Here is a 27,104-nt window from a genome sequence, read left to right as displayed (position 1 = left end):
TATTGAAGTTCCTGGTGTCTTTTACCTACTGACTGGTAGATTGTGACACACCCCCCACTCCCAAAGCAGAACCCCTTTTGGCCATGGTGATGTTCTCAGAAATCACATCTACATGATAAYAGTATCATGGTGCTCAGTTTACTGCTTTTTTTTTTTGTGCTGAGTGCTTCAGAAACTGAATGAATAATCATTGATACAAAAATCTCAGACTAAGCAGTTCAAGTGTAGGGTACAGCAAGACACTGCTTTCCACACAGCAGCAGATACCTCTAACAAAGGAATTCAGAGCAGAGACAATCTGCAAGATGCCCAGGGTAGGTGCAAGAAAGCTGGATGCAGACTGGCTACATCAGTACTGGTAGATATGAATACAGTAAGAAGTGTGGGGATAAGGCACAGAGAAGAGAATGGTCTATAGGGTCTGGTGACTATTTCTTGACCTTGAACACCAGATTGGCAGTGGTTAAGTTTCCATTTCCTGGAAATTCTGTGGTATTACGTGACAGTATAAGCTCTCAAGCCTGAAAATACTGATCTACTAAATGAATCGAGTAGGAATACTTGATCTAAAAACACCTCTCTTTCATTGTGCACAGTTTGTTCTAAGATTGGTTTCCTCACCTTCCCTCCTGGTTTTTTTTCTCTTTGTCACAGGTGTTTGGAAGGTTTTGGGGTGGATGCAAAACCAAAGCTGGCTTCTTATCACCAAATTTTCCTTGCACCCAGTGAAGAGGAAAAGGGCGTGCCTAGTCCAGATGATGGTAATTTATGGCACACATTGCCTGTGGTATTTTCCTTCCAATACCTGTCCTAAGCAGTTATCAGAGCAGCTTGTGCCGCTTATTTCCTCTTTGTTGTAAAGGCACTGCAGGGACAAAGAAAGGAAGTTATGCTAAAAAATTACTTGTGTTTGCATCAAGCCTTTTTATTCAAAAGTCACACCTTTTTTTTTGTGTTACTTTTGTTTCCTAGTCCACCAGGAGATTCTGAGAACAGTAGAAATCATCTGGAAACAGCTCATTTCTCAGAGGCGGCAAGCTCTGGAGGACACTTACAAGATGGATCTTTCTGTAAAAGGAAATGATAAAGAAAGAGACATGAAGATAACAGAGATCACTCCTTTATGGGAAGAAATTATGACAAAAGCTTGGCAGCATGTGCTAGGTCTCTGTTCTTTTATGGAACACTCACTGCAGTAAAGTAGCAAAGTTTATAGTAACCAAAGACATTGTGGTAAATGGGGAGCCTGGTGGAAAGCCTCTGTTCCTTGGATATACCTTTCCTCTGCAGCTTCTCAGTTTCTCTCATGCAGGGCTATGATTGCTTTTTTTTTTTTATTCATAACCCAGCCCTTCTATTGTCACCTGGTGATTTCAGCGGGCTCACTTGTGCTGCAAGAAAGAGAAATGTCCTTAGATGATTGTATCCCATAGAAAGATTTAAAAGGGAGGATGTAGGGTTGAAAATGGGAATTGCAATGTGTGCTGAAGTAATTCAAAGTTCATGACTGTGTAATGAAACTGATCTATGGCAGACCTCTGTGAGGCTTTTAAAAAAAAAAACTTGAAAAGTATATGTTAATTCAATTTTCATATGATTCATCTGGAGTGACACACTGCCATGTTGTTTTGTCTTATGTAATGGGGATAAAACCCCTCTATCTTCTGGCAGTCTCAACTTCAAGACTTACAAGCTTTTTTGTCTATTTTGGCCTACAGTATCTGAAAAGAAACTTCTYCAGAATAAAGCAGGGCCAAACCTGTCCCAGAACAAGCACAATTCCTGGAGTGAAAGCCTCTCTTCAGCTATTAGGTTCATACCTGGCCGAAACACAAAGGAAATGTCATGCAAATCAGAGGTAAATTTTGCTCTTTGTCTTTTCTTGATCTGTCACTGGCCTGCCTTTTACAGAGCTCTTGAGAGTTTGTCTGAATTTGGGAGGCTTCTGTGTGTGTCTGTTGGTTGATGTGTTCCATTGTAAACCASRCACYWWTKSMRKTKRWKSYYCYTTTTTAGGCTGYGAGAAATAATCACAAAGAAACAGTGACCTGAAGAACTTCTCTTGATGGCCTGTTCATACAGTCTAATAGAGCATACTTTTTTCATAGGGCCCAATTATGGCACTTGACAAACCTAAGGAGCCTGGATATGTTTGTGCTTACAGGGCTCTGCTTGGGGCAGAGCAAAGTGAGGAGATGCCAGCATTGCTGCTGCTTTTGACTTGCATCACCTAAGTAAACCTTTTCCTTCAGGCTCTGAATTAGTAGAAAGGCTCAACTATTATCATTACATTTTCTACTCAATATGAAGTATTAAAGGTGCAAATTTCAGTTTAACCCCTAGAGATAAGGAAACAAGTCTTGGTATATTATCCAGGGTGGGTTTGTTGGGCATGCATAATTCCTACAGTCAGCAATGAAGGTGTGAACTATCTTTTCCATGTGTAAGCTCCTCCTTTGCTGGGAGAATGGGCCATTTCCATGTTTTTGCTGAGCATTTGTCAGTAATAGAAATAAAAAGCACCAGATGGATGTTACTCATTTAAGTTTTCTAGGGGTAGACTAACTGGCTATAGGGTCGGGCAGAAGTACATTAACTGAATATTCAGAGCTTTAAACCAAGCTTGTGCTACTGTGGTGTTCCACATACTGATGTCTGTCTTCACCTCCTAAGGATTCAGTCTGTTATTACCATCACTTTAGGGAGCCTTAACCCCCTAGCTCAAGCTGTAGGGGATTGCAGCTTTATGCTGGTGATGCCTGGTTCACTTCCAGGTGTGTTGATCATGAGGATCAACAGTGAGACCCAGCTAATGTGTCTGACAGTGCCTTACTGAGCTGCAGGGTTTGTTTCAGTGGGCCACAGAATCCYTCTCATTCCTTAAAMYCRCATTGCTGCTTACACAGTGAGCAARTTCTTCCCAGGTACATATGTATACTGTGATGTCATACTACAAGAGTGTCGACTATTTGCCCTGGGGTCTGTTTAATTATTTTTTAAAATTAATTTTGATTATTACAGCTGATTACACCTCAGTGAGCAATGTAATTGATATTTGTAAATGTATCCCAAGGAACATTTTGTACAACATGCTTTTTGCTGTTGAAGGTTAAAGACTCCGTTATTGGTTTTTCCCTAAATATGCCCACATCATTAGTTCCTCCAGTGAAAAGGTTGCCATCTGGAAAAGGCAGCACGGAGACATTATTCAGGCACAAGTGCATGAAATTGGTGTTTCTACATCTTCTGTCTCTCTTCTGCAAGGAAGCTGCTTGTAATTAAAGGAGCTGGGTTTGGAAGAAACATTACTCACTCGGTGTTATTCCTTATCATGTCAAGTACTGACAGCTCCATAGCTCTGATAAATTGTTCTTCTCAATAAGATACAAAGCTACAGCTCCAAATGTTCTTCTCCACTCTCCTTCTCCCCCTTTCAATCCCTCTAGCCTGTCTTGCAGAGTTTGATGCACTTTTTTTAGAGAGGTGAAATCTAAGAGGAAGAAAATTTAGTTACCCATCAACCGCCCTCTTTCTTCATATGCTTAGTTATTTTTTAAAAAAATTACATTAAAATGAAATAGTATTTGTGCTTCTAACTCATATTTTTGACCACTTTGGTAGTCACTTTAAAAAGGGCTGTAATTTTGTATCACTTTTTGTTGGTTGACTTCTGTGTTCACTACTGGCCTCCATCTTCACTAGTGCCAGTTACAGACTCATGTCCTACAGCAATAGGCACCTGGTTGAAACAGGGAGATTAAACAAAAAATAACAATRTGAACTACATAGTGTGGAAGAAAGAATTTAAATCCCATGATAAAATAAAAATATTTGCTCCTAACTGAGCAAACTTTAGCGAGAGAAGTGCAGAAGTTCATCCAGAATTTCASAGGTGTGCCCAGTAAAAAGAAGAAATGGGTTGTTAACTGGATAATTAACTTAATTCCTTTATTGACTGAAAAATAAACAGGCATTGAAGTAGTAGTAGTAGTATTTTGTACTTTMTTGGAAGTCTGAGTAGTCATGCAGGAGCAAGCAGAGCACAAATTTGGATTTTTTGATGCTTGCAGCTGACAAACTTGGGTATGTTTGCYGTCAGGAAGGTCTTTAAGACTGAACACAGTGCCAAAGCTTTTCAAATCACTGACTTTCCTATTTCAAAGTGAGCCTTCAATCTCTTGCTCTTTCTCCTCCTTCCCCTCTCTCCCCAAGTTTTGCCATCAAAATCTTGTATATGAATTTAATTTTTAGATTAGCAATGACTGTGATTATTTTTGATATCATCAAAAAGCTACAAAAGCAGTGAAGGACCACTGTAACAATTGTATTTCAGTCAACTGTAAATCAGTCAACAGCTTGTYTATGCCCTGTCCTGAGGTTCTTTAGGATGGGTGCCTGAGCAAGATAATGAGCACCATACTTCTAACTCCTGTCCTCAGACACACTGCCTCAGAGCTGTAGATTTAGCTGTTATTCTTTACAAGAAATGCAGAGACTSCTCAGTTTTACAGGAGGCTTGACCATGTGTGTCCTCTACTGTTTCTGTTGATTAATAGCATTCCTCTATGCTAAAGGCCCATATGACGTGAAATAGAAAAGGTCTTTTTAATCCCAGTCTTCAGAATGAAGAGGTTAAGAGACCTCCTAACTTGTAATTGCAAAGCCAGAAACATTACTTAAATCTTTTCCTTACCAATCACTCGGTTGGTCTTTTATCAGCTTTTCAAGTTAACTGAGTTAAAACAAGCAAACATTTAATGATATTTCTTTGAAAAGAGCATCATTTGTGTAACATGTTTATCTTCATAATAGAAGGATAATTAACATCACTAATTATCTAATTAAGTTCATTAACTATCCACCAACAGAGCACCGTGAAGTTGACATTATGTTCTTCTGTCAACAAATGCTTTGATTTCTTAGGAAGTAATTAAAATGTAAATTAGCATGTCATTAAATGCACAAGGGAACTTTGGAATCAAATATTCATTTCAAAACTGCTCATAGCACACATTTTTTTTACTTCAATGAAAGCAGGCACTTTACTATTAATGATCTATATTAAACAATTTCCATTATATTATTGTCTTGTTTAATAACTGGCTCAAAGCTAAATTACAGCATACTGTAGCAAGCTGAAAAAAGTTTTYTTAACTTTGAACAAAGAAATTTTCATGTCCTCTTACACATATATCTGACACACTGCTCATTTATCATTTTCAGATTATTTACAAGATCATAAAGAAATAATTCAACAGGTCAGTGTTAGATAAGAATTGCATGAAAACCTAAAATACAGAACCTATTTCATATTATGTGAATCATTTCCCCWTTCATTGAGGATAGCTGTTTAGCTGAGAATTTCAATATAAATATTGTATGATGAATACAAATCTTTAGGCTGACTCGGATTCACAGGTCCCTCAGTTGTTCCCTAAAAATTCATTAAAGGCTGCTACAGGAGATGGTGTGTGATAGGTTTTCTACTGTGCACTGAGCTATCCCAGCAAAGTTCTTTCTTTCTTGATTTTTATCAGTTGCATCTCAAACTCTCAAACATAAGAGAGGTATTGCTYACAGTTTTTTATGGGTAGCTCTTCAGAGGGTTTTCCTGTGGTTTTAAACTCAGTGGTCTTCTGTGGGAGTGAAGTCCCTTCGTTGAATTACACATTGTGCAAAAATGTTGCCTGTTATTTCTCCCACATATTGTTTTAAAATATACTTTTTCCTTTCAAGCTAGAGATTGTGTCTAGGTCAGGCTTATGCTTAGATATAAAATTTCAGCAAGTGGAATTTAATGTTTAAAGCTGTTGGCATCAAAGTCTCATCTTTCAAGAGTTGCTGGTTGTGGAGTTCTAGTTTCACATAATGAAGCTGATGCCAAATGAGTTGAATGGTGTTAATGTGGATGAAAGAGGAGCTTTATTTGGTTGCAGAAAAACCCTAGAAATGAGTGCTAGCCACTGAAACAGACTATTCTTTTATTTGCTGAATACATAGACAAATAATTTTTCATATTTCTTGGTTCTAATGTCTTCTTCCAGTTTTTATGATTCAGCATTTTATTTATAATAATTTTAGAAARAAATTGTTTGAATTCAGAAGACTGAAGTGTCAATTTATACTGAAAAATAAAGAACAGAAAATCAAGGGAGGTCCTAGAAATCTCTGTGAAAATTACTTAAATTTTTCTCCTAAGTGAGGGTGTAGGTTGCTAACTATGCTGAAGTCTGTCTCCACTCATTTCTTGTTGCTCTCATCTTTGCTAGCCAATTTAAAGTTTGCTTGTGTCTATCTGTGTTCCATTTGTGCTTTCTGCTGTAGAGCAGCTTGAACTGCATGCACTAAAAAACTCCAGAAGCAATCCCATCACCTTGAAATGTAAGACATTTTAGGAAAACATATTTTTATGGGTCAGGAGAGAGATGTTTCTTCTGTACTCTGGCCTCTAAGCATACACTGATGTTTACAGAATTCTTTCATCAGTGAAAGGATTAGAAGGGCACATTTTTCTTAAATAAAAGCCATGATTCAAATGTAATCAGAAAATGCCAGTGCACGAGGCTGTTGGACAAATGTAATTAGATAATAGTGTGTAATAAAGCCCTAAGTTACATATACCTGTAGGACTTAAGCATTTTAAATAGAAATAGGAAAAAAAGTGAGTACGAACAGGTGAAGGCAAGGTGARGCTGCACTGCTATTCACATAATGCCAAAGTCTGAACTTCACCTTTCACTTCAGAGGTAAAAGTGAATGCCTCWGCTGTAACRGGATGGAAGCAGAGTCCTCAAGAASTTGAATGAATTATCCCAAAGTCACAGAAGCCATTCTCARAGATAGGATTAAAGAACAAACATGCCTTGACTCTCATCGTGGGGTTTTTTTTGCTATTAGGAGGCAAATTATCTGTTCTCCCAGGAAATAATGTGTTCAGTAGTTTGATCTGTTGAAGGGCTGTGTGTATGCACGCACACGTACAGACATATGGTTGCTATAGAAGTGGACTTCTTCTGTACTGCCTGGGTTTAGCTGATAAATACAGCGTGGAAGTCTCATCACTGTACAGCCACCCTTTAGGTTTACCCTTTGAAACCCATCCCTGTGTGTGTGGGTGCATTTATGATRCACTGAAATATGGAGGATTTTCTCATTAGGTCTGCTATTCCCCAACCAACTGGCAATGCCAGGAATCCATCCATGATCCTTAGGAGCAGTTGGCACAGTGCATTAGCCTCCTAGCGGGCTGAGGCACGAAGCTTCCATGCAACACTTAACTGCTGGAACTCAGTCTGTTGAAAAGCTAAATGAATTTTGGCAAAGCAACAATAAAATCCACACAGCAATAACATTTTTGTGATTCAAAAGAGCCTGCAAAAATCCTCAGTAAGGACAGTGTATGTGAAGGACTAGGATAAAACTCTTTAATCTGCTAAGGAAAACATTATCTGCCTTAGCCTAATGATTGTCACCTGGGGAGTAATGGAACAATTTTTCCTCTTATGAAATGAACCGACTTGCTGCCTAGTGCTTGGTCACTTACTACAAAAATAATCTGGTCTCAAGATGGGTGGCTTATTGTTTGCACAGGGTAGCAGTGTAGCTGGTCACTGTGACAGATTCAGTAGCAGGAGCAGATTTGGAGATGTTATGCACTTTGTCTCATTCTGAATAGATCATGGCTGATGTATTGGAGACTGCACCCAGCTCTGGTAGTTTACTGTGGCACTCAGACGCTTCTCTGTAAGGCTGCCATGATAGCTGTAATCCTGTCCTCTGCTAGCRAGCCTGATGAGGAAGGGATTGACTGATTTAGCAACAAAGGACCAGAAGTTGTGAGCTTTAATTGCACATTCTGGTTAGATGTGTGGAAAAAAAATGAATACAAGAACATATTTTTCATATCTCCAAAGAGTTTAGGCTCAAAACTTTACTGACAATCTGGCCCTGTGCCTGTATAAGTCATAGTGGTTCAGAAATGTTCTATGAAAATGTTATTGTCTCTCGATGATGACTGCAAAAATCATTTGCTTTTGTCAGAAAGTCTCTCCTTCCTGACTAGGTCACATCCATGCACTGGTCAAGGCATGCAGTCCAGTGGGCAGAGGTGGGATATAGGGCTGCTGAGAAAAGAAATGCTGCACTGCAAGTGGATGCCATTTAATGTTGAGCTGCCAGGAAATATATGCTTAAGAAAAACAGAACAATTTGCTCTTTATAAAGTGACATTTACTTAATGTTCTGTTTTGTCTGCTTTTCTGTTTGATTCAAGATGTGAAGTGTATCACATTGGTGTAATGTAACTTTTCTCATTCTAATTATGCTAATTTCTTTTGGAGTCATCATCCATAGAGATTTTAAGTGTTTTTAACTGGCACTTTTGAAGTTCAAGTGCTGCATACATATAGTCTGTGTGTTGGTATCTTTAATGCTTGGATTAAAGGCAACTCTGCCCCCCTTCACTAGCAGACAAGCTGTACAYAAAAGTTGTGAAATGCATACCCAARCACATCCCTAAACACAGTGATTTCTTTAATCAGGGTCATCAGATCTGTTTCTGTCATGCACAAACTCTTTGGCACTGTCACATCCGTGAGATAATTCGCTTGGCAGAGCAAGGGGCTTCAAGTCCAAAATTATTTTGTCTTGAAGTTTATTTTCATTTGTTAAGAGTTTTGGCACATACTTTAGTGTGCATGTGTGCTCTGTAACACAACACATAGAAAGAAAGCTTCCAAGTGYAGAGACTCAATGACATGTTTCTTGGGGAAAGGACTATGGTATATGTGGTGTCTGTATCAYGCAATATGAGTTTATTATGGCAAGCCTGAATATTTATGAGGTGCAGGAGTGTTAAGTGATCTATATGTATTAAAAATATCAGACATAAGGCATTCCAAAGCTCAGTAGAGTTTTGTTAACTTATAAGTCACACCTCAATCTTTTATTTTTTCTTTTCAACTGTTTCTCATTACAAATGGTCTCTCAATTGCTTTAGTTGATAGAAATTATAGAAAATTCACACTCTGGATTTCCTCAGTGTTAATCATTTTCTCTCCTATTTGAGGACTCAATGCAGCAAGAGAAGAAATGGGTTTTGAATCTGTGATTTGTTTTGGGTTTTAAATAGGAAAATAACTTGTAAATTCTATCACCTTTTCAAGCTCTAAATATTGGCTGGGGAATATGTGGCAGCAAAATGATCTGATTCTACTTACTATGTGATTGCCTAAGGCTGCAAAGTAGAGAAAGCTGTATGAAAATTACTTTAAAGCATGGTTTCATACTCAGATTTTTAGGAAAGGAGCAATCAATGAGGCCCTTTGGTATGCCCTTCCCTAAAATGCACATTATATCTCTTACATTTACACTTGCTTTTTTGCATATGAAACTCAAATCTTATGTTACACTACATTAACAATTATCAAAACTGCCATGTTCTTGTTTAAGATAGATTTTACTGTGGCACTGTTGTATTGAATCTACTCCATAAAGAGTTGCTCTTTTAAAGGATAACCACYCACAATTTTTAATGGAATCTGTTTATTTGTTAGAAACTTGTTTGCACTCTTTTTTCATTAAGCATTACAGTGTACTTRTTTTGATGGAACACTTAGTAAATACTAGCCTGGTCTGTTTTCTCCATCTTTATTGGATATCTTTCTCAGGTTTTATTTTTGTGTGTTGGTTTGGCTCATGTGGGTTTTTTTTTCTCCCAATCACAGCCATCTCCAATTTTGTTAACTGYTCATTTCACTTTACAACCAAATGGTTTTCCTATGGGATCAACAGGGACATGTTCATCTGGTGGAAGCTGGCTAGCTATAGCTCATTTGGAAGCCAAAGTGGTTAGTCTTCRGTTGACCAGATGTGGCAAGCAGATTTTTTCCTTCTTACGACCCTTCATATGTTTCAAGGGCTATGAGCTGGGTCAGTGAGAATCTTTGCMATGTGGGTTTTGACCTTAGGGGTCTGACTGATGACTATGAGTGAAATACAGACCATGTGCAACTTTGAAACAGCTGCCAGTAGGGCACTGACTTGGCTTGAATAGCCTGGGAATATCTAAAATGGAGGAATTGGTTTTCTACTCTGAATGGTTTTGCTTTAAGTCCACACAGAGCCAGGATCTCAGTTCTTACACTGAGACTGGTGTAACAGCAGAGAGTTGCTGTTGCTTTCTAGGTCAGCCTTTATGGGAGTTTTATATGAATTATGGAATAGTTTTGTGAGGCCRCAACTGTGATTACAGGTTTAATGATGCTTTAAACAAACAAAAATATAATGACTTTCATCAGTGTAAAACAGGAGCTTCCTGCAGGGAAACACCAATAAATGTGGCTTCGCGGCAGGGTTACAGACCTGGCTGGCAGCCAGCAGCAATCGGCACAACATCCAGGCCTTGTGAGTTAACTTAATTAGAGCCCAGTGCGAGCAGCAGCCAGACAGTTTGCTGTGAGGGATCGCTGCCAGCGTGGCACAGAGTCCATGCCTTTAAAAGTTACCTACCTGATGCATGGCTTTAGGTACTGAGAGACTGGGAGTTCACAGCAAATTTAGCCTCGTGCTGTGACTCACAACAATCTCACCTTTGTCAGGGAARTGCAGCTGGATGTGACAGCTCTCATATGGCACTGGGGCCACTCACCTTTCCTATATAATCTCTGAATAGCTTCTGCCTTCTCTGCCACATCTAATCCTCAGTCCTTTATCAAAGCACAGGTACTTATGATACTCTCTGTAATGCAGTTAATGGTCAACCTTTCTTGATTCCTTTTTGTTTGTTTTCACTTAATGCTTCAGATATACGCACAGCCTTTCCATATGCTTTTCCTCTCTGATTAGGAAAAAAAGGTTTAGTAGTCTAGTGGAGCAGAGGCTGTTATGGATGTCATTTTGCACTAGCAGAACTCTAAAAATTTCCAGTTTTGGAGGTAGCTCAGGCATCTCTGCATCACAATCACATTAAGTAGCACATTTATACACCAAATCACTTGTTGCCAGAGGACTTAGGCTCCTAAATCTCAAAAATGTGTTTGGAAACAGTTAATTTCCTGTCTTAAAAAAGGGGACATGAACCATACCCTTGTTTGTACTTCATTTATGCAGAAAGGATCAGATGGATCACTATAGATCAGTTGGGGGTCAGACCCCTCAGTTGGGGTCTCTACAACAGGTAATTGTCATTTATGCACTACCTGCAGTACTAATTCAGCTCCAAAAAGAGGAGCCTTAACTTTAATTAGCTGTTTTCTTTCTCCTTCTGAGAAAGTCCCAAGTAGTTCAACTAATGACCCTTGTTAAGAACATGTCTATGTTTACATTCCTGGTGTAAGTGTGTAACTTGCTCTCAGGTGATTGACTCATCATTGCACTGCCTGCAGAGCCATGGAACCTGCAGACACAGGCCATATTCCCTAGYTGTTCCTGTAAAACACAGAGCAACTCATGCCTGCTTCTGCCCCTCACACAATCCACACCTGCAGCACCTTGGTGTAATGTGTTCTGATGTTTCTTGTAGGGATTTGTGTCATGTATGGAACGGTACCGAAGAGTTGGGCAGGAGCTGTATGCCTCTCTSTACAAGGACCACGTTCAGGTAAAGGACAGGAGTATGGGCAACAGCTTGCTGTTGTTGACAGGTTACTCTTGGACTGCTCTGAGAAATGGAGCATTTTAGAAGTGAAATGAATATTGTGCCTAAAGAATTGCTGAGAGTTGATGAGTCAACACTCCTTTCCTGRCATTGCCACTGAAGTGTGATACAGCATCACTGAGCAATCAGACTCCCCACTTTATTTTAAGGAGCCTTTTTTTTTCCTTTGTTTAAATGAATTATTCCACTCCTCCAATTGCAGAAATGAAAGTGAGGACTTTGGCCTTTTATTTTTYACTTAGTAGCCAGTAAAACTTTTTTAATAGATCTCAAGCTCATAGACATTACAGGTATGTTACTGTTTCAGGTTTGGCCATCAGAGACCAACAAACTTTTGCCTCTTTGAAATTTTCACCTCTTCTCTCCTTTAAATTGATATTTTAGTACTGCCCGAACTCCTTGCACACRACACCTTAGTAGAAATGATTAAATTTATCTCTTGCTCAGAGGGAGCATAGTACACTTACGACTGAGACATTYAGACTGTGTTTTCAGTGAACAGTTGTTGCCATGTGTCACACACATTTGCCAGAAAAAAATGGAGTGAAGAAAAATCTCTGTGATGCAGTTCTCCTGGCACACTGCTTTTGAATTAGAAATTTAATGAAAGCAGCTATTTTCAAGTTTGTGACGTGCTTACATTTGTCACTGTATCATCTAGTCAGACTATCACTAGTTTATCACTAGCAGCATCTCCTGCTCACACCTCCAGTGGCCAGCTGGGCTTGTGTTTGCTACRTCTGCAGCACTCCCTCTGCAGTGGTCCCATCTGGTGGGTTGGGTAGGTCCCTCTGAATCAYTGGGGAGGTGCCACTGCTGGCTGAGAGAGGGAAGTGTCCAAAAGCTGGCACAAAGTGGTTCTGTCCCACAGATGCAGCAGTGTGCTTACAGCAAAGCAGCCAAGGAGTGGGTGRTACTTGAGGAGCAGCTTTTCTCCAGAAGGGGCCCATGGAGAGATGCTTCACGATCCTTACAGCCACGATGGRTTCTTGATTGTTACGAGGGGCCTTCACGGATGAGGAGAAGGATTCAGCACGTGAGCACCCGAGTGGCAGTGATGAGAACAAAGAGTGAGGTATAAAGCTTTTGCAGGAGTTCATAATTTCTGTAACAGTTCCTGATCATCAAGGTTGGAAAAGACCTTAAAAATCATGGAGTCCAACCTCTGACAAATATGTGTGTCCCTTTCCGCTGGTTCTCATCACCTGACTCCTTAATGTGCTGTTCCAYGCATAGAGAACCACTGAAGGAGGACTGGTTTTGAGACAGTAAGAAAGGCTGCAATGTATTTAATGGTAACAGAATGRTTTTTCCTCTTTGCTTTTACAAAATCTCTGCAAACTGGTGACAGTATAATCTGCCCATACTTTTCTGCTAGTAGTGTCTCAAGATACAGTGCTTCCCAATGTATGCAGCAGAATCCAGTTAGAAGGCAGCACTGTCCTATTATTCATATGCTTACYAGTGCTGGTAGAAGTGGTTAATGACCAAAAAGGGAAATAGGGTGYTTTAAACTAAGATTGAACTGTGTATGTGGGGTATTTACTACTGTTTCTCTAATACCGAAGTGCCAAATCCTATCAAAGTGCTGAAGCACTTTAATATAAGGTTCCCATATCTAGGGCATTTTCAGCTTTTATGTRCTGCTTGGGTTCTGGCAGTTTTATGTAGACTGAGTAATATGATTTTTATCCTATAATTGGCCTCATGCAGAGTCTTCTTTGAAAGGACAAGAGTCCTCTTGCTTAATTTTTGACATTTGTTGTTTTGGATTCCTTCCCAGGGACATTTTTTTTCCTTTCCAATGAGTTTACTTGAATTTCCAAGGCATTTATTTGCAACACAGTTCTAAATCTGTTTTTCTATGCCAACAAGATTCTGAGTTATGTTTACCTGTCTGCATGTTCCCCTCTAGTCACATCTATTCTCTTTTCAGGTTCTCCTGGCAAACAGAAAGGAAACGACTTCACCTGCTGAAGTGAATCCAGGTAACCTTTTAGGGCTACACTGCATCATCAAGACAGTGGACAATGGAATTAGTGTRTGGAGTTGCAGGTCACAATTTAATCCAGCGAAAAAACCTTACTGTTGGTGCTCTGGACTAAAAAGTCACTGTAACATCTGGGAAAAAAGTGATGCAATCTTTATAGGTGATATTTAAACTGTCTTCAGAAATTGCTGCTCTCTTGTTGCCACCGGAAAGGTCTAAAGCAAAAAAGCTCTTTTGAAATGAAAGTTCTGAGCACTTTTGGTCACCTGGAAAGCTCCCAGCTTGGGCAAGATGTAAGGGGGTTGTGTCTCTTCAGGTTTTCTTAAGATCCTGCTCAGTCCATGTCCCCAAAAGACTACCTGTTTAATATTTTCCTGATTTCCTAATCTTCCATGATTATAGGGATGTTGTTTGAATTATGACTGACTGCAGGCATCTGTCTTTAGTTCCCTGAAATGAGCATCCTTCTTCAGCAGTCACAGATTTTAATTCTCTGTCCTGTTTTTTGCAGATAAATAATGCTATTTCCCAAAGTAGAATAGATTGAGTAAAAGTGTAAATTGCAAATGCTTTTGGTGTCATCCGGCTGCCACTAAAACTGCAATCTTTTTTATACTGATATAGGAGAGCTGATGTTAAATGGAGCAGAGAGGGAGATGGATCAGAAGGGATTGGATTGTAACCAGCTAACATTCTTCCCAGCTCTAAATGAAAGTTTCCATTCAGAAGACTTCTTTGAACTGTGTGTGGAGAGACAAATTATATTGCAGGAGTTTGCAGAGAGTGAAAAGGTATGAAAGATGAACTAGAAAATTTTCTCTGGGGACATGGCATTTTAGAAGGTGAATTGAAGTGGAAATTTATCTGTTCCTTTCAGTTTGGGGTTCAGGTGGATCCAGTAAGCATTAGTTTCTGTTTCCTTAGAGCACATACAGTTTTTTGGCCTCTGTATGAATTCTTTTACAGACTTTTCTTGAAGAGCAATTAACATTAATTCCTTGAAGTTTGAGAAAAAAAATTGCGCATAGCAACCAAGATAATCTGAGTCATTATTGTCTGAATTTGCCCACGACATGGCAAATTATGAGACTCTGAGAATTCCTGTGCTGCTCCACAACCTATGAGTATAGAGAGCTCTTATACTGAGAGCAGTGCCTAGATCAAATTTATTTATAACCCCTGGAAGAGTGCGCCAGTTTTGTATAGATTGCAAGTTCGGTGGTGTTTACACCTGAAGAATACCAGAAAATGTTTTCTTCCTTCCTTCAAATGTTTTTTCTTTCTGTCTCTCCTTGAGTGCTAAACAGATTCATCTCTCCAGGGCCACAAACTTCCCGTGCTTCCTCTTTGATAGATATAGATGATATAGATAGATATAGAAATATAGCTATAGATAGATATAGAGATATAGATATGTAGCTGTTTATATTTTTATGTCTCAATGCCACCACCAGATTTTCTTCATGCTTTGCCAGTGGTTGGGGATTGCACTTACGTGCTCTAATATGACTTCCTCAGAGCTCTTGGTAGCAATCTGTCTGTGTAACAGAACTAATTTCTCTGCCCCTCCTCCTTTTGCCCCTTCCTCGCCATACCTCTCCCCAGCAGAAGGAGACAGGCATGAAAATGCGAGGCATGTTTTCCATGCACTGATCTCATTTTGAGCCTTCAGGCTGTCTGTCTCTTCTCCATGTAACTCCGCGGGAAGCCATCAGAAATGCCAAGCATGTTTTTTTCCAGCAGCAGTCACTGCCTCGCCGAACTGACAGAAGTATTAACAAAAGCAGCAGGGGGTGACATTAGCTGTCCTGTGATCACTTAGTGCACCGCGGTCCTGCTTGTCAGAGGCTGCCTCCTGAGCTGTTTGCACTTTAAGCAGGCAACTGGAGCCATCTTAACTCCTGCACTCACAGAAAAGTCATTGTGATGCTTTGGCAGATGCGAAATTGATTTCTGGAGCACAGGGATAGCCCTTGTTTGGAAAGTGGTCATTGCTTTGTAATGTCACCTAGTCCTATTTTTTTGTATTACCACTAAACACCTTTGTACACATCCTGGTGTGTGAGAGCTTTTTGCAGAAGCAGCAGATCAAATGATAGTGACACTGTCTTTTGGTTCAGTTTCTGTTCTCATCAAGTTAAATCATGAGAATTTGGATGTGGGTGAGGTATTGCTATGCTAATTTCACTAATGCTAATATGTTTTTGAAAAATAGAATAGAAAACATTTGTAGGTATTCCTGTGAAAATAATCTTGAGTATTTAAACAAGAWAAATTTGCCTTTTGGCCTGCAAGAGAAAGGGAATATAAAGGAGAAAGTAAATGGATATMGTTTAAGCTAAAGGAAATTGCTGAGGGGCGAGTGCCTGTAACTGTGTGTGAGTGTGTAAGTGTGAGTTAGTGTGTAACTGTGTGAGTGCGTGTGACTGTTGTGTTTTTCCCCGGAGGGACCATGCTAACACTGCTGGAGTCTGCAGGAATACAGGGCTAACCCCTACAGTGTTTTTGAGTACTGTGTGAAGACTCTTTTGCATCTTCGTGCGTGTAGTTCTTTTGGAAATCTGGTTTTTGAACTCCAGAGCAGATATGCTTTTATGGCTGTTTGCTTAAATGTGACTGGAACATTTAGAAGCAGCTCCTCTGAAAAACAGGAAAAAAACTTACGCCTYTAGCTTTAATTCCCTTGTACATCTGAATGAACAGAGCAATCAAGAGATGCATATATGCCCATAGCTTTGGGCAATACCTTAGAAGGTAATTATTCAATTACTTTATGTCATGTTTGCTTCATTGATTAATGATTCTAGTAGCTTGTGAACTGGGTTTTGATCTGTTTTGACAGAAAATGAAAGTTTTTATTTAATTTATGGTAATTTCAAGCTGCTTTGTGTTTCAGTACAAGACTGAAGGTACAGCAGGTACAGACTGTCCTGGTGGACATTCTCTAGTACAACTTCCTCAGATCTTTGTTACTCATGAGCAGTAATATAAGTCACATTCCCTAAATGAAAAAAATKCATTCAGCTCAAAAGCTCTTGTATTTCAAACAACACAAATGTATTTGATAATACGATGAATTTTATTTATAAAAAATTAAAATTGAAGAAAGGGCATTGACGCTGTTGACTGTTTCTGGTTGGATAGTACAGAATACTTGRGCTTAGAGTTTAAGGTTTGTGAAAGAGAGGTACATGCTCTTTCACCCCAACCAGAGTCTGCTGAAGTKCCCTAGTCCTGCCTTAGGCAGAATAGCAAAGTGTTTATTTGTGCCAGACCATATTAGTGCTCTTGAACAGGCCTCCTAAAACCATATATATGATCTCTGGGTTTGAGGAGTGGATTTCTTAGAAGTCTTTTGACTTTGTCTGTGGAGCTGCTTTATGCAACTGCCTGATGTTTCAATATTCAGTTACCTTCCTTTTGGGAAGACGCAATCTTTTTCCTATTTAATTACTTCAGGAATTAACCACATGTTTTGTTAATGTGAGCAGAATTCCCCAGTATTCTCAGTGTGAGCACACGTGTCTCTAACCATGTAATGGCAGGCACTCCAGAGAGTTCTGTGGTTGGCATATCCCTGCAGAGACAGGAATTCCTATGGGGGGGGAGAGGGAAAAAATGCTATCTTACTCTTAGAAATSATTTAGAGAGGAAAGAGATTAAAGAGCTTTTCATGAAAAAATACTCACAGAAGTTTCCCAAGACTGTTATTTTTTCCTTAAACCCAGAATGAAGAAAACAACCTTCTGTGCCCACTAAGCGATTTCAAAATGAAGCACCCCCATTTGTTGGTAAAATAATTGCTTTTCAGTAAAAGTATTTAAATGAGGAAACAAGATTTTGTTTAATTTACTGATTGAAAGTTCTGGTTGGAACTGGGCACAACACTGAGTTGACCTCAATCCCCCCAATTGATTGTACTAACCAGTGGACTTTGCTTTTGGAGCTGARTATATATAAAATATTTTATAAGCAGAAAAAAATAAGGAACTCCATGCTTCTAAATGTAAGGGAAATACTTTGCAATGAACTACTGCTTGATTTAAAATCAGAACTGTTAAATTTTCTGCAGGCCATTTTCCAGTCTGTAAGTTGGTTTGTTAACTTTCTGCACCATCTCTCAGCCATAGAAAATGTTCCAGAAAAAAGGCTTTATTTTCTTTGTCGAAATTGGTCCATTCCCAAGAAAACTCCCTATGGACTGGCATTTATGATAAGCAAAACACTTTATTCAAAAATTCCCCATGTTTTTTAATTGTGTTTTAGAAATTCCTCTACATAAGGGCCAAATTAGTTTACTTGGGAGTAAAAACAAGAAGTTGAGTCTTAGGATATCAAGGGAAGTTTGTAAAATTATTCTAGAATGTTCATCTAAATCTTTAAGACAGTTAAACTGATAGATTCATATATTCTGATTGGACTTCTTTTAGTCATATGGTGATTTTTGTGGCTTCATCCCCATGGACCCGCCAGTCAATATGGCAGCTGTTTTGGTGCAAACATATGTTCTTCTGCATCTCTGGGTCTAGCTCCCTGCTGCCCCTGTCTSCTGTGTTACCAGCATTGTGCTTGTCTCTGTACTAGGTGACATTCAAGTGCTCCTTGGCAATTGTGCAGGGTCACACAGCCCTGGAAGGAGTGCTGCTCTTTGGCAAAGAGCATTTTTACATCTGTGAGTGCTTTGTGTTATCCCCTCTGGAGGAAGTCTACTGTACTCGTCACTGCTTGTCCAGGTGAGTCGTTCTTTCCTTCCTTCCAGAAATCTSCTTGGTCAGCTTCAGTACTGGCCCATGGATACCCTGAGTTTGCACAGATTTGATGGGATTTCCAACAGAATAATAGCACAGCAAGAAGTTTGCCATCCTTTCCATTTGTTAAAAAAACTGTGTAATGTAACTWACAGAGGTGCTTGTTCACAGGCTTTAGACGTGCCATGAGAACATCCATCTTCAACAGATGGAGATGATCGACAGTCTCACATTTACATTGCTGGTTTTCAGTTATTTTATAGTGTTGTCAAAGTTTTCTTTCTGATCAGCTCACATGGAACGATCATATGGAACATATGGAACAGTTAGTACAAGAGCCTTTAGCTTCATTGTCTAAGTTTTTTATTTGTCTCTCCAAGACAGAATCATAATTAATATTTGGCACGCTGCTATCATCTCTAACTCATGATTTATTGAAAGTGATCAATATTGAAAATGAGTCTGTTAGACCAAGCTCTCTGTGCATAGTGTGTGCTCATGTGCAAAGCCCAGTGGGAAGCTCAGCATTTTTACTCCCTGACTGTCTGCTCTGCATCCGAATCTTACTAAGTCCAATATCAGTCAATCTGATCAGGTGACTTAAGGATTGATTGGACTGGATCTGACAAAAGCTTAGGTTGTTTTTCTAAGGGATTTTTTTGTGGTCTAGGCTGTAGATAGCAATTCCAATACATATACACAACTAAAATAATAATTAATTAATTAATTGCTTAATTATTAATTCCACTTATTGCTGTTTACAATAGTTGTGTGTCCATATGATGCTTGCCTTTGAATTGAGCTTTCAATTCTCCAAGCAAGTTTCTTCCCTTGCTGATTCTCAGACTTCAATGTGTGCGAAACATTGCTGGCTGCCTATTTGCATGCACTRGAATAACTCCAAACCTACCTTTAGCCTTCACAGGCTCTTTATTTGGGTAACAAGTAGAAAATCTGCCTTTAGTATTTAGCTTTATTTAGCTTTGTTTTCAGTTTAGGTAAGCCCTGGTTCATCTTAAGATCTCTTGGTATTTTTACTGTTCTTTAGGGGAGGACTTGGATGTTGAAGAGGGTTCTCCAAGTCTTTTTCATTTCAAATTATTTATTTTAATTTATTTTTCTCCTCCAGCATCAGTGATCCATTTATTTTCAACTTATGTCATAAAGATCATGCTGTGGGAGACCAGAGGTGTTCCCGTTATTCGTATCATGATATCAAAGAGATTCATCTCATGCGCTTTCTCCTGCAGGTAGGAATTGATGTGCACAGTTATTTGAGGGAAAGCTGTAATGGCAGTGATGACATGTGACTGAAAACCTCTTGCTCAGTTTTCACTAAGACTGCTGATATTTTTTTGCTTGATTACCAAAATGCTTTTTGTCCSTTCATTAGCCTTTGCTAATACAAACTCCTTTCCATGTTCAGCAGGGTTTAAACACCCTGACTGGACTGTTGGCTTATTAATTCKTAGGCTAACAGTGTTGTTCCCACAATGTTTTTGAAAATTAGACTTGAAGTAATGAAGTAAATTTCCTGTATTTTGATAGCAGCTACCAGTAAATGACTGATTTTCATTACTATTCATCTTCCAAAGACCTTGGTAATTAGAGCATCCGTGGACTACGGGCTACTAACACACTCATTCTGGGCCTCTTGGAATAACTTTCAGGTTGTGCATGTGGTTCAATAAAAGAATCATAAACCAAAATAGAGAATGCTGTGCCTGTAGCTATAACACCCAGGAGCTACACATCACTAGGGTCCTTGGTACCCTTTCAGTTCTGTCTCATTAAGGTGAACCTGTGAGGAGAAACACAGAAGAGTTGTAACTAGAGCTGCTTGCAACAACAGAGCCTGTAGTTGCTTTAGAGGATCTTGGTACAGTCTAAGGAGTAATGAACTGAAAACTCAGGTATCTGTATTAGGCTTGTACTGGGACTTTGTGCCACGGACATCTTTGAAAAAATATTGCAGCAAAAGAGGAGAGCTGATTGCTTGTGCTTTCCCTGCAGGACAGGTAGATCAGCAGTTTAGGCCTTGACTGTGCCTCAGCTGGTCTCCTCTTGTCAGTGCACACAGCCCAGCCCAGAGTAAAGCACTGGCCCAATTCTGTAATGGCAACACTTGAGCAGACCTGGTTTGGAAGGCTGAGCTTCAGAGCAAATGCTGTACGCTTATTGTCATAGCTGCTCTCATATTACCTGTCTTCCATTAATCATTTGTGGGGCACCTGCCATCATAGTGTTTCTCTGTTTGTATTGCATTTGCCACATTTGGATTGAAACTCACGTCTGGGTTCCCAGACACTACATGTTATTTATAGTTTTACTCGAATGACTTCAGGGAAAAAGTGACCACTCACTAAGTAAATAATAGGATTATATTTAAATACCAACCTGAAATGTGTGGAGATGTTCCAGGGAAGGGGGAAAGGGAGTGAAATTTTCTTCCAACTTTAATTCTTCAAAGCTTTGGTGAGAAATGTCATAAACTCCCCTTCCTTCTTTACTGCTTCTAGTCAGGAGAAATTATTTTAGCAGTTTTGTTGAGCTCTCTATTAATTTAGAAAGYAGTATGGTTGCTTTCTAAAAGAAACTCTTATTTACAATCCCTTCTTTGTGTTACCTTTATTACCTAGTTGRTGTTAATGCCACTCTTGTCTTATTAATCACACTGAGATTTCAAGACATAAATGTTTCAGAAACAGCCGGAAGAGGTGAGTGATGGAACCAATATGTGGAGTTTGCTTTTGCTTCTAGTCACCAGTAGGACCATTCCTACAGCTGGAGATATTTACAATATTAGGCATACTTTGCTTTACTTCTGCACATTTGGTACAAAGTTAAGGTCTTTTATTTAAAAAAAAAACCTGAAGAATSGGACAAGCTATGGTGGATCCTTTGCAGCACTAGACTGCTCTGCCACTCCTCACACTGTAAATGATTTACCTTTCCAGGAGATCGCCTTGGAAATATTCTTCAAAAATGGTTACTCCAGATTTCTTGTCTTCCATGACAGCGACCGAAATAAGATATTTAAAAGGTAATGACTAGCTCATAACAACATGGGAATGCTCTTGGTAGTGMTTCTGGTCTATCACCTCTATTTATCCTGGTGTCAGGTGCCTGTGTTGCTGCCAAAGGAGCTTTATTTTCCACGTTTTCCTTGAGCTTTAACTGGTTACACTTTAGCTATGAAATTTTCCTTTTGCTGACCTGTGAATTTTTTGGAGCATCATGTAGCCATTGATTTATCAATGGATCTAATGTGTAGGACTTTTCTAGTACCTAGTGGTATCCCYGGAAATTTTGACTGTAGCTGTTTTCCTTCCTCCTTCTGAGATGAGAGCCACCTCTACCTCACCTCACAGTACGGGSTGAAAGAAGGTTTCTTGCTTTCTTCCAAGCAAGGAATAACATGTTTTTGTCTCTCCAGCTTTATCTTTGGTGTACAGTTAACTTTTAATTATGGCATTTTTGTTTAAAAATGTCTCCTTCTGTGCTTGTCTTGTTTAATGGAACTGGAATGCAAGACCATGAAGTGATTAATTTGCATTTTGTTTCCTTGCATGTTTTTTTCTATTGCAGTTCTGGTCATTACATCAGGATTACATTCACTGGCCTTTGTATAGGAAAATCCACTTCCTGGATTTACTAGTACTTCATGTAGCAAGTTCTGCAGCCCAAACTGAGGATTGGTACTGATAATTTGTAAACAGTCATAGCAATTCCTTTTGCTCCTGAAATCTGTCAACAGTTCCTATTGCAGTGTTGCATTAAAAAGGCAGTACAGATTTATCTATTTTTCCTTTCCAAACTGGCTGCATAGTATAGCTATTTAGAATCACCAGGATTTGCCCCATAGCCAGCCSTTATCTTTGCTGTCTTAGAGTTCTGACAAGTATCTCTTGGGGGAATCTTTCAAAGGCAGTTCATGACAAGGTTTTGATCCTCTGCTGAAGGTCACCAAAACTATCTATTGCAAGGGTATAGTTTGTCTGATATCATAAAGGCACAGTGAATACAAATATGAATGGGTGAGATGAGGGTTGGTGTTCTTTCTGCCATTTTTGTTAAATAAATGTCTGAGTGAGTTCTTTTTCTCTGACTTTAATAGTAYCATGAATCAAAAAGTCCATAACACTATATTTAAATTCGAAGTCCTATTGGGGGAAGAAACTGTTTTTGTCCAGCTCATAGCTACTCCTTAATATGAGATGTATGCTTTTGCCTGTTGTCTTGCAGCTTTGTCCCAGGWTAGAGTCTCAGGGAAATACTGTGGCTTCTTGAAGAAAGTTGTGAGGACACAGCAGTTATATAGATATGTAATGTGTCCTAATAACCRTTTGCATAACTATAATGTGACCTTTCATATCTCCTATAGATTCTGCTCTTTCCAACCTGCTTTGAAGTCGAAGGGGATAACTGAAGAATCCCTAAATATAAGGTAAAGCATAGGAAACACTGGATAGCTATAGTAAGTGCAATTGTTTGAATAAGTTGCACCTTAAAAAAAAGGCATATACCTATTTGTGTCCTCCCTTTTAAAGATTCAAAGGTGTTGCCAGAACTTCAAAAAGCATTCTAACATACATCATCACAGTATGAAGATGACTGTCAAGAAGCTGACTATGCAGAGATGATTAATAATTATTACCCCCTTAATATCACTTTATTCGTAAATTCTACACAGATGGTTGCTGTGGGAAGAGACAGTCAGTGAGGTGAGGACAGAGGTAATCCATAATGCTTTTGCATAATGAACTCTTCATTGTGTGCTTAGGGCAGACGGAGATGTACACATGGATGTTTTGGCATGCTGTATAGCTATCGAGTGGAGATTGTAACTCATCTCTCAGATGTATCCTTGCAGAAAAAAAAAAGTCTTCTCCTAGTGGGAAGTGCTTTGCTTAAGAGAATATTTCATGCCATGAGTTCCTGTAACTTTTCTCAATTTCGGTATCTGGGGAGCACAGCCCTAAGTGCCTAAATGGTGTCCTCTCCTGAGGCTGAAATTGTGTTGAGACCTGAGGTGCAGACTGCCCCTGAGTTGTTGTAATCTGTGTCAGCTGTACCCATTTTAATTTTCAGTCTACCTGTTGTGGATCATTGCCTATCTTGTAAGAGAGCATTTTCATGTCTGAGCATCAGTCATCAACTGGCAAAAAGGTATCAGTGCAGTATGGAACCAGCTCTGGCTGCAGCCTAACTTGCACCAGAGGTGATGGCTGACTGTGGAGCATGATGTCTGTCCTGTGTAAACAGTAACTCACAGTAGAATTTCATTTCCCCTCCTTTCTGGGAGCTCAAGAGGTGTGAATGTCTTGAGAGAAGATGCATTACRTCAAGAACTTTGGGCATTAACTGTACTGGTGGTTATTGGGAGAATCACTTGACTCATGTTTAATCTCAGAATTTGAGACCTGCTGCATGCCTAGGTCTAAAGTAGCCTGTCCTGAATCCCAGTGAGGCTCTGCCTTCAGTTTTTCTCTACTGGCTGAGAGACGATCCTRTGTAACTTTTTCATTCTGAGAATATAAAGAGCGTTTGGCATAGCTTTGGCTTGACCATGTTAGAGCATGAACTGAAATAAAATAAACATAACACRGTACCACTGCCTTAGTATTGAAGCCAGAAAAGTAATGCTTAACTGCAAAGTTAGAGAAAATTACCTCAGTAGGTGTGCTTCCCTTTACCAAGCTCCAGTCTCCAGAACTGACTGAGGACCTAATGAGTTTACTTGCTCCTTGTTTGAATTGCAGAGCTTCTGAGTTAGAAAATTTCAAAAGCAGCACTTGGGRCTCCTTTCCCACCTGGTGGGACAATGGCCAACTTCCACAGCATTCCAGCTCTTCCTGCCATGCCTGAGACAAGTAATTTTTTTKCCCAGACACAGTATTAAAAATTGCACAGTTGAAGCCATGGAAAGGAGAAATTACTAGTTTGATGTATCATGTATCATTGAGGTAATAGAATTTCTGGGAAATCCTTATCAGTTTTTTCACTAGTCCATAGGAAATACACAGGAGTTCCAACTCCCAGGCTCTACTGTAGTCATTTGAAAAATAAAGTGCTCCTGGCACTTTATTCTTCATTCAAATAAACTGAAATATTTGCTGTCRCCATAGGGTATTATGGCCACTGCCAGCCCTTCTCATCTTATGCTTGAGTGCTTTTATAATCTGCTCCYTGCTTGTACCTGTATATTGCTGTTTGCAGGCTGTCGGCACTCTCTGCCCKAGGGATGTGATTTGAGCAAGGGAATGTGTGTGCTCAGGTGCACAAGTGCATGTTAACAGAAAGCTAAAAGTGCTGTGGGGGCATGAGACCTGACTTCATCAATTCACAAGCTGACTATTGGATCATTGAAGACAGTGACTCTTCTTCTCTTAAGTCACTTTATTCACTGCTTAAGTATTTTTAAGGGTCCCAGGCCTCTGTATAAGATAAATATTTTTCCTACCCATTCTCCCTTCTGCATCTTCCTTGGAGAGAGGCAGACAAAACACAGTGAATATCGGTACTGGTGCTGGTTGTGTTGCACTGYTTGGAGATCACTGCACCAATGTACAGCACCCAAAATTCCAAAGAGATTGCAGAGTCTGGCCCCTTGACAGCAACCAGGATCATTGGTTGTCTGTCTCTAAGCATTGTGTTTGCACTGCTTAGTTACTCCTGAGCATAACACTTGTGTTGCTGCCTCTGCTGAATTGGAACAGGCTCACAGTTCCTACCCTGACAGTGCCTTGTTTGAGACTCTGAGAGCTTGGTGGCAGCTGCCAGCAGCAGAAGGTTCCCAGGTCTGTGCCTTTTCCTCCAAATGGTATTTACTGAGACTGCAACTGTGTTGCACCCTATGAAAATGTACAGAACTAATATTTGGGGCTTAGTGGTGGGAATGGATTTATTAGAAAAACCTACTGTTTAAAAGATCCCTCCACTAGACATTGCACACTCACAAAAGACCCCAAAAAGCCCAAACACTAAGAACATGTTGTAGGGACAGGCCCTGATGGAAATAGTCTTTCCCAAGTATACATCTGTTTTCATTGTTCTGGTTTCCATTTTAGAGACCACAGAGATTTGCTTCTAAAATGGAGTAGACTTTAAAGAAGCAAAACTGAAAGAAAACAGGAGGAAGAGAGAGGTCAGCTTTTTATTGGTTTGGGCTGGCCTCATCTGGAGCATCRTCTGTAGAGTCTGATGATGTATCTTCATCATTGGTTTCTTTTACTCTCCATTCTTCTTGGTTATCCCTTGCAGTGGAATTGGGTGTAAGGAGTGAAGGGAAACTTGGCTTCTTTGGGGAGGGGCCAGGTGTCGGTGTCATCTGCTCTAACTCATGCAACTCTTCCCGCTCACCCTTACAAGTGTTCAGGCAGGAACCGCACAGGTCTTCCTGTTTCACTAAGAAAAGYGATTCTATGCGTTTAACCAAGTCCTCTTCCTCTTCTTTCACTTCAAATTCTGGTAAAGGGTTTCTTTTTATATTGAATCTCTCAAGCTTGGGGAGTCTTTTCAAACTTTTTGGGATTTTGGTCAATGAATTGTCAAAGAGACCTAGCTCAATAAGTTCCTTCAGGGACCCAAGAGTGGTGGGAACAGTCTCAAGACGGTTCAAGCCAAGGTTGAGAGTACGCAGGCTCTTGAGAAGGGTCAGCTCTGGTGGTAGACTTTCCGTGGTCAACCTGTTGTTGCATAAGTTCAGGTAAGTAAGGTTCTGAAGTGTGCCTATTTCTGGGGGCAGCTCATCAAGCAGATTACTGTGCAAGTCCAGCCATATCAGATTCTGGAACTTCTCAATGACGTTTGGGATCTTCTTTAACATGTTTCTGCTCAAATCGAGTTCTTCCACATCAGCCAGYTCCAGAATGGACTTGGGGAAGGTGGTAATGCCCATTTTGCTTAAGTCAAGACGGCGTCTTCCATTAAAAGCTACCCGGATTGAATTTTTGGCCATTTTCAAGGTGATCCTTTTCCCTTTTGGACCTTTTCCCTTAGGCATCTTTCCGCTGACAGACAGACCAGACCAGACTCTGTGGATAAAATGTGACAACTCCAGTAAAGCCTTTGAAAAACATGGCTGTTAATCACAAAGTTTTAAGTTAATTTTACTGCTAAACCCTTCAGAAGTATTTTTTTTTTTGAGGTCAGAACCTTTCCATTGCAAAGCTGCAGCTCTGAAGATTTTTTCTGCAAGTATTTTCAGTAGATGAAATTGGAATAATTTGCAATATTATTTGCAATGTAGCATCTATATTACATTACAGGGTGAAATTACAAGTGGGAGACATTTGCTGTCTGTCATTCCTAAATACTGATTTGAGGGTAGGATATAATGAAACTGAATGAAATATGTTATTATCCATCAGCCAGTTAAGGACTGGAGCAAWATGTATTGTTGGTCTCAACTCAGTTCTYAGAGACTGCACTAAAAGAAGCTATCCAAAATTGTCTCATTCTACCAGATCAGCASTTGATTTCTTTACAGGCCTGGCATTTGCTAACAGGTTGGTTAAATTTCCTGTTTAATAGGCTTGAGATATGGGCTCTGGATGTTATTGAAACATTAAATGTTTATAGGAAATTATTAAGAATTTTKTTTTAACCAGGGTCAGGAACATGGTGGGCTCCCCAGACTTGCCCGAACTGTTGGYAATTCATACATCATCTACAGGGCAAATTGCAACAAGGATTGGTGTCAGTGCTG

General features: G+C 39.6%; 2 protein-coding genes across 2 annotated transcripts in view; one reads left to right on the top strand and one right to left on the bottom strand.

The window, feature by feature from the left end:
* WDFY4 (WDFY family member 4) overlaps positions 1–27,104 on the top strand; it is a 111,070-nt gene that overhangs the window by 50,732 nt on the left and 33,234 nt on the right. Inside the window, exons 37-47 of the mRNA XM_057370989.1 lie at positions 655–761; positions 973–1,164; positions 1,719–1,858; positions 11,522–11,599; positions 12,528–12,731; positions 13,593–13,644; positions 14,271–14,437; positions 18,231–18,379; positions 19,524–19,644; positions 21,352–21,437; positions 22,779–22,841. Coding sequence (XP_057226972.1) covers positions 655–761; positions 973–1,164; positions 1,719–1,858; positions 11,522–11,599; positions 12,528–12,731; positions 13,593–13,644; positions 14,271–14,437; positions 18,231–18,379; positions 19,524–19,644; positions 21,352–21,437; positions 22,779–22,841 — 1,359 coding nt within the window. The remainder of the gene's footprint in view (positions 1–654; positions 762–972; positions 1,165–1,718; positions 1,859–11,521; positions 11,600–12,527; positions 12,732–13,592; positions 13,645–14,270; positions 14,438–18,230; positions 18,380–19,523; positions 19,645–21,351; positions 21,438–22,778; positions 22,842–27,104) is intronic.
* On the bottom strand, positions 25,496–26,426 carry LRRC18 (leucine rich repeat containing 18). Its single transcript, XM_057370988.1, has one exon. The coding sequence runs from the start codon at positions 26,397–26,399 to the stop codon at positions 25,551–25,553; it is 849 nt and encodes a 282-aa protein (XP_057226971.1). The 5' UTR covers positions 26,400–26,426; the 3' UTR covers positions 25,496–25,550.

Source organism: Malurus melanocephalus, unplaced genomic scaffold (genome assembly GCF_030028575.1).
Source record: "Malurus melanocephalus ecotype Western Australia unplaced genomic scaffold, MMel_1.1 scaffold_137, whole genome shotgun sequence".
Lineage (NCBI taxonomy): Eukaryota > Metazoa > Chordata > Aves > Passeriformes > Maluridae > Malurus > Malurus melanocephalus.
Note: the sequence above shows the minus strand (reverse complement) of the source record. Positions and strands in the feature narration are given on the sequence as shown.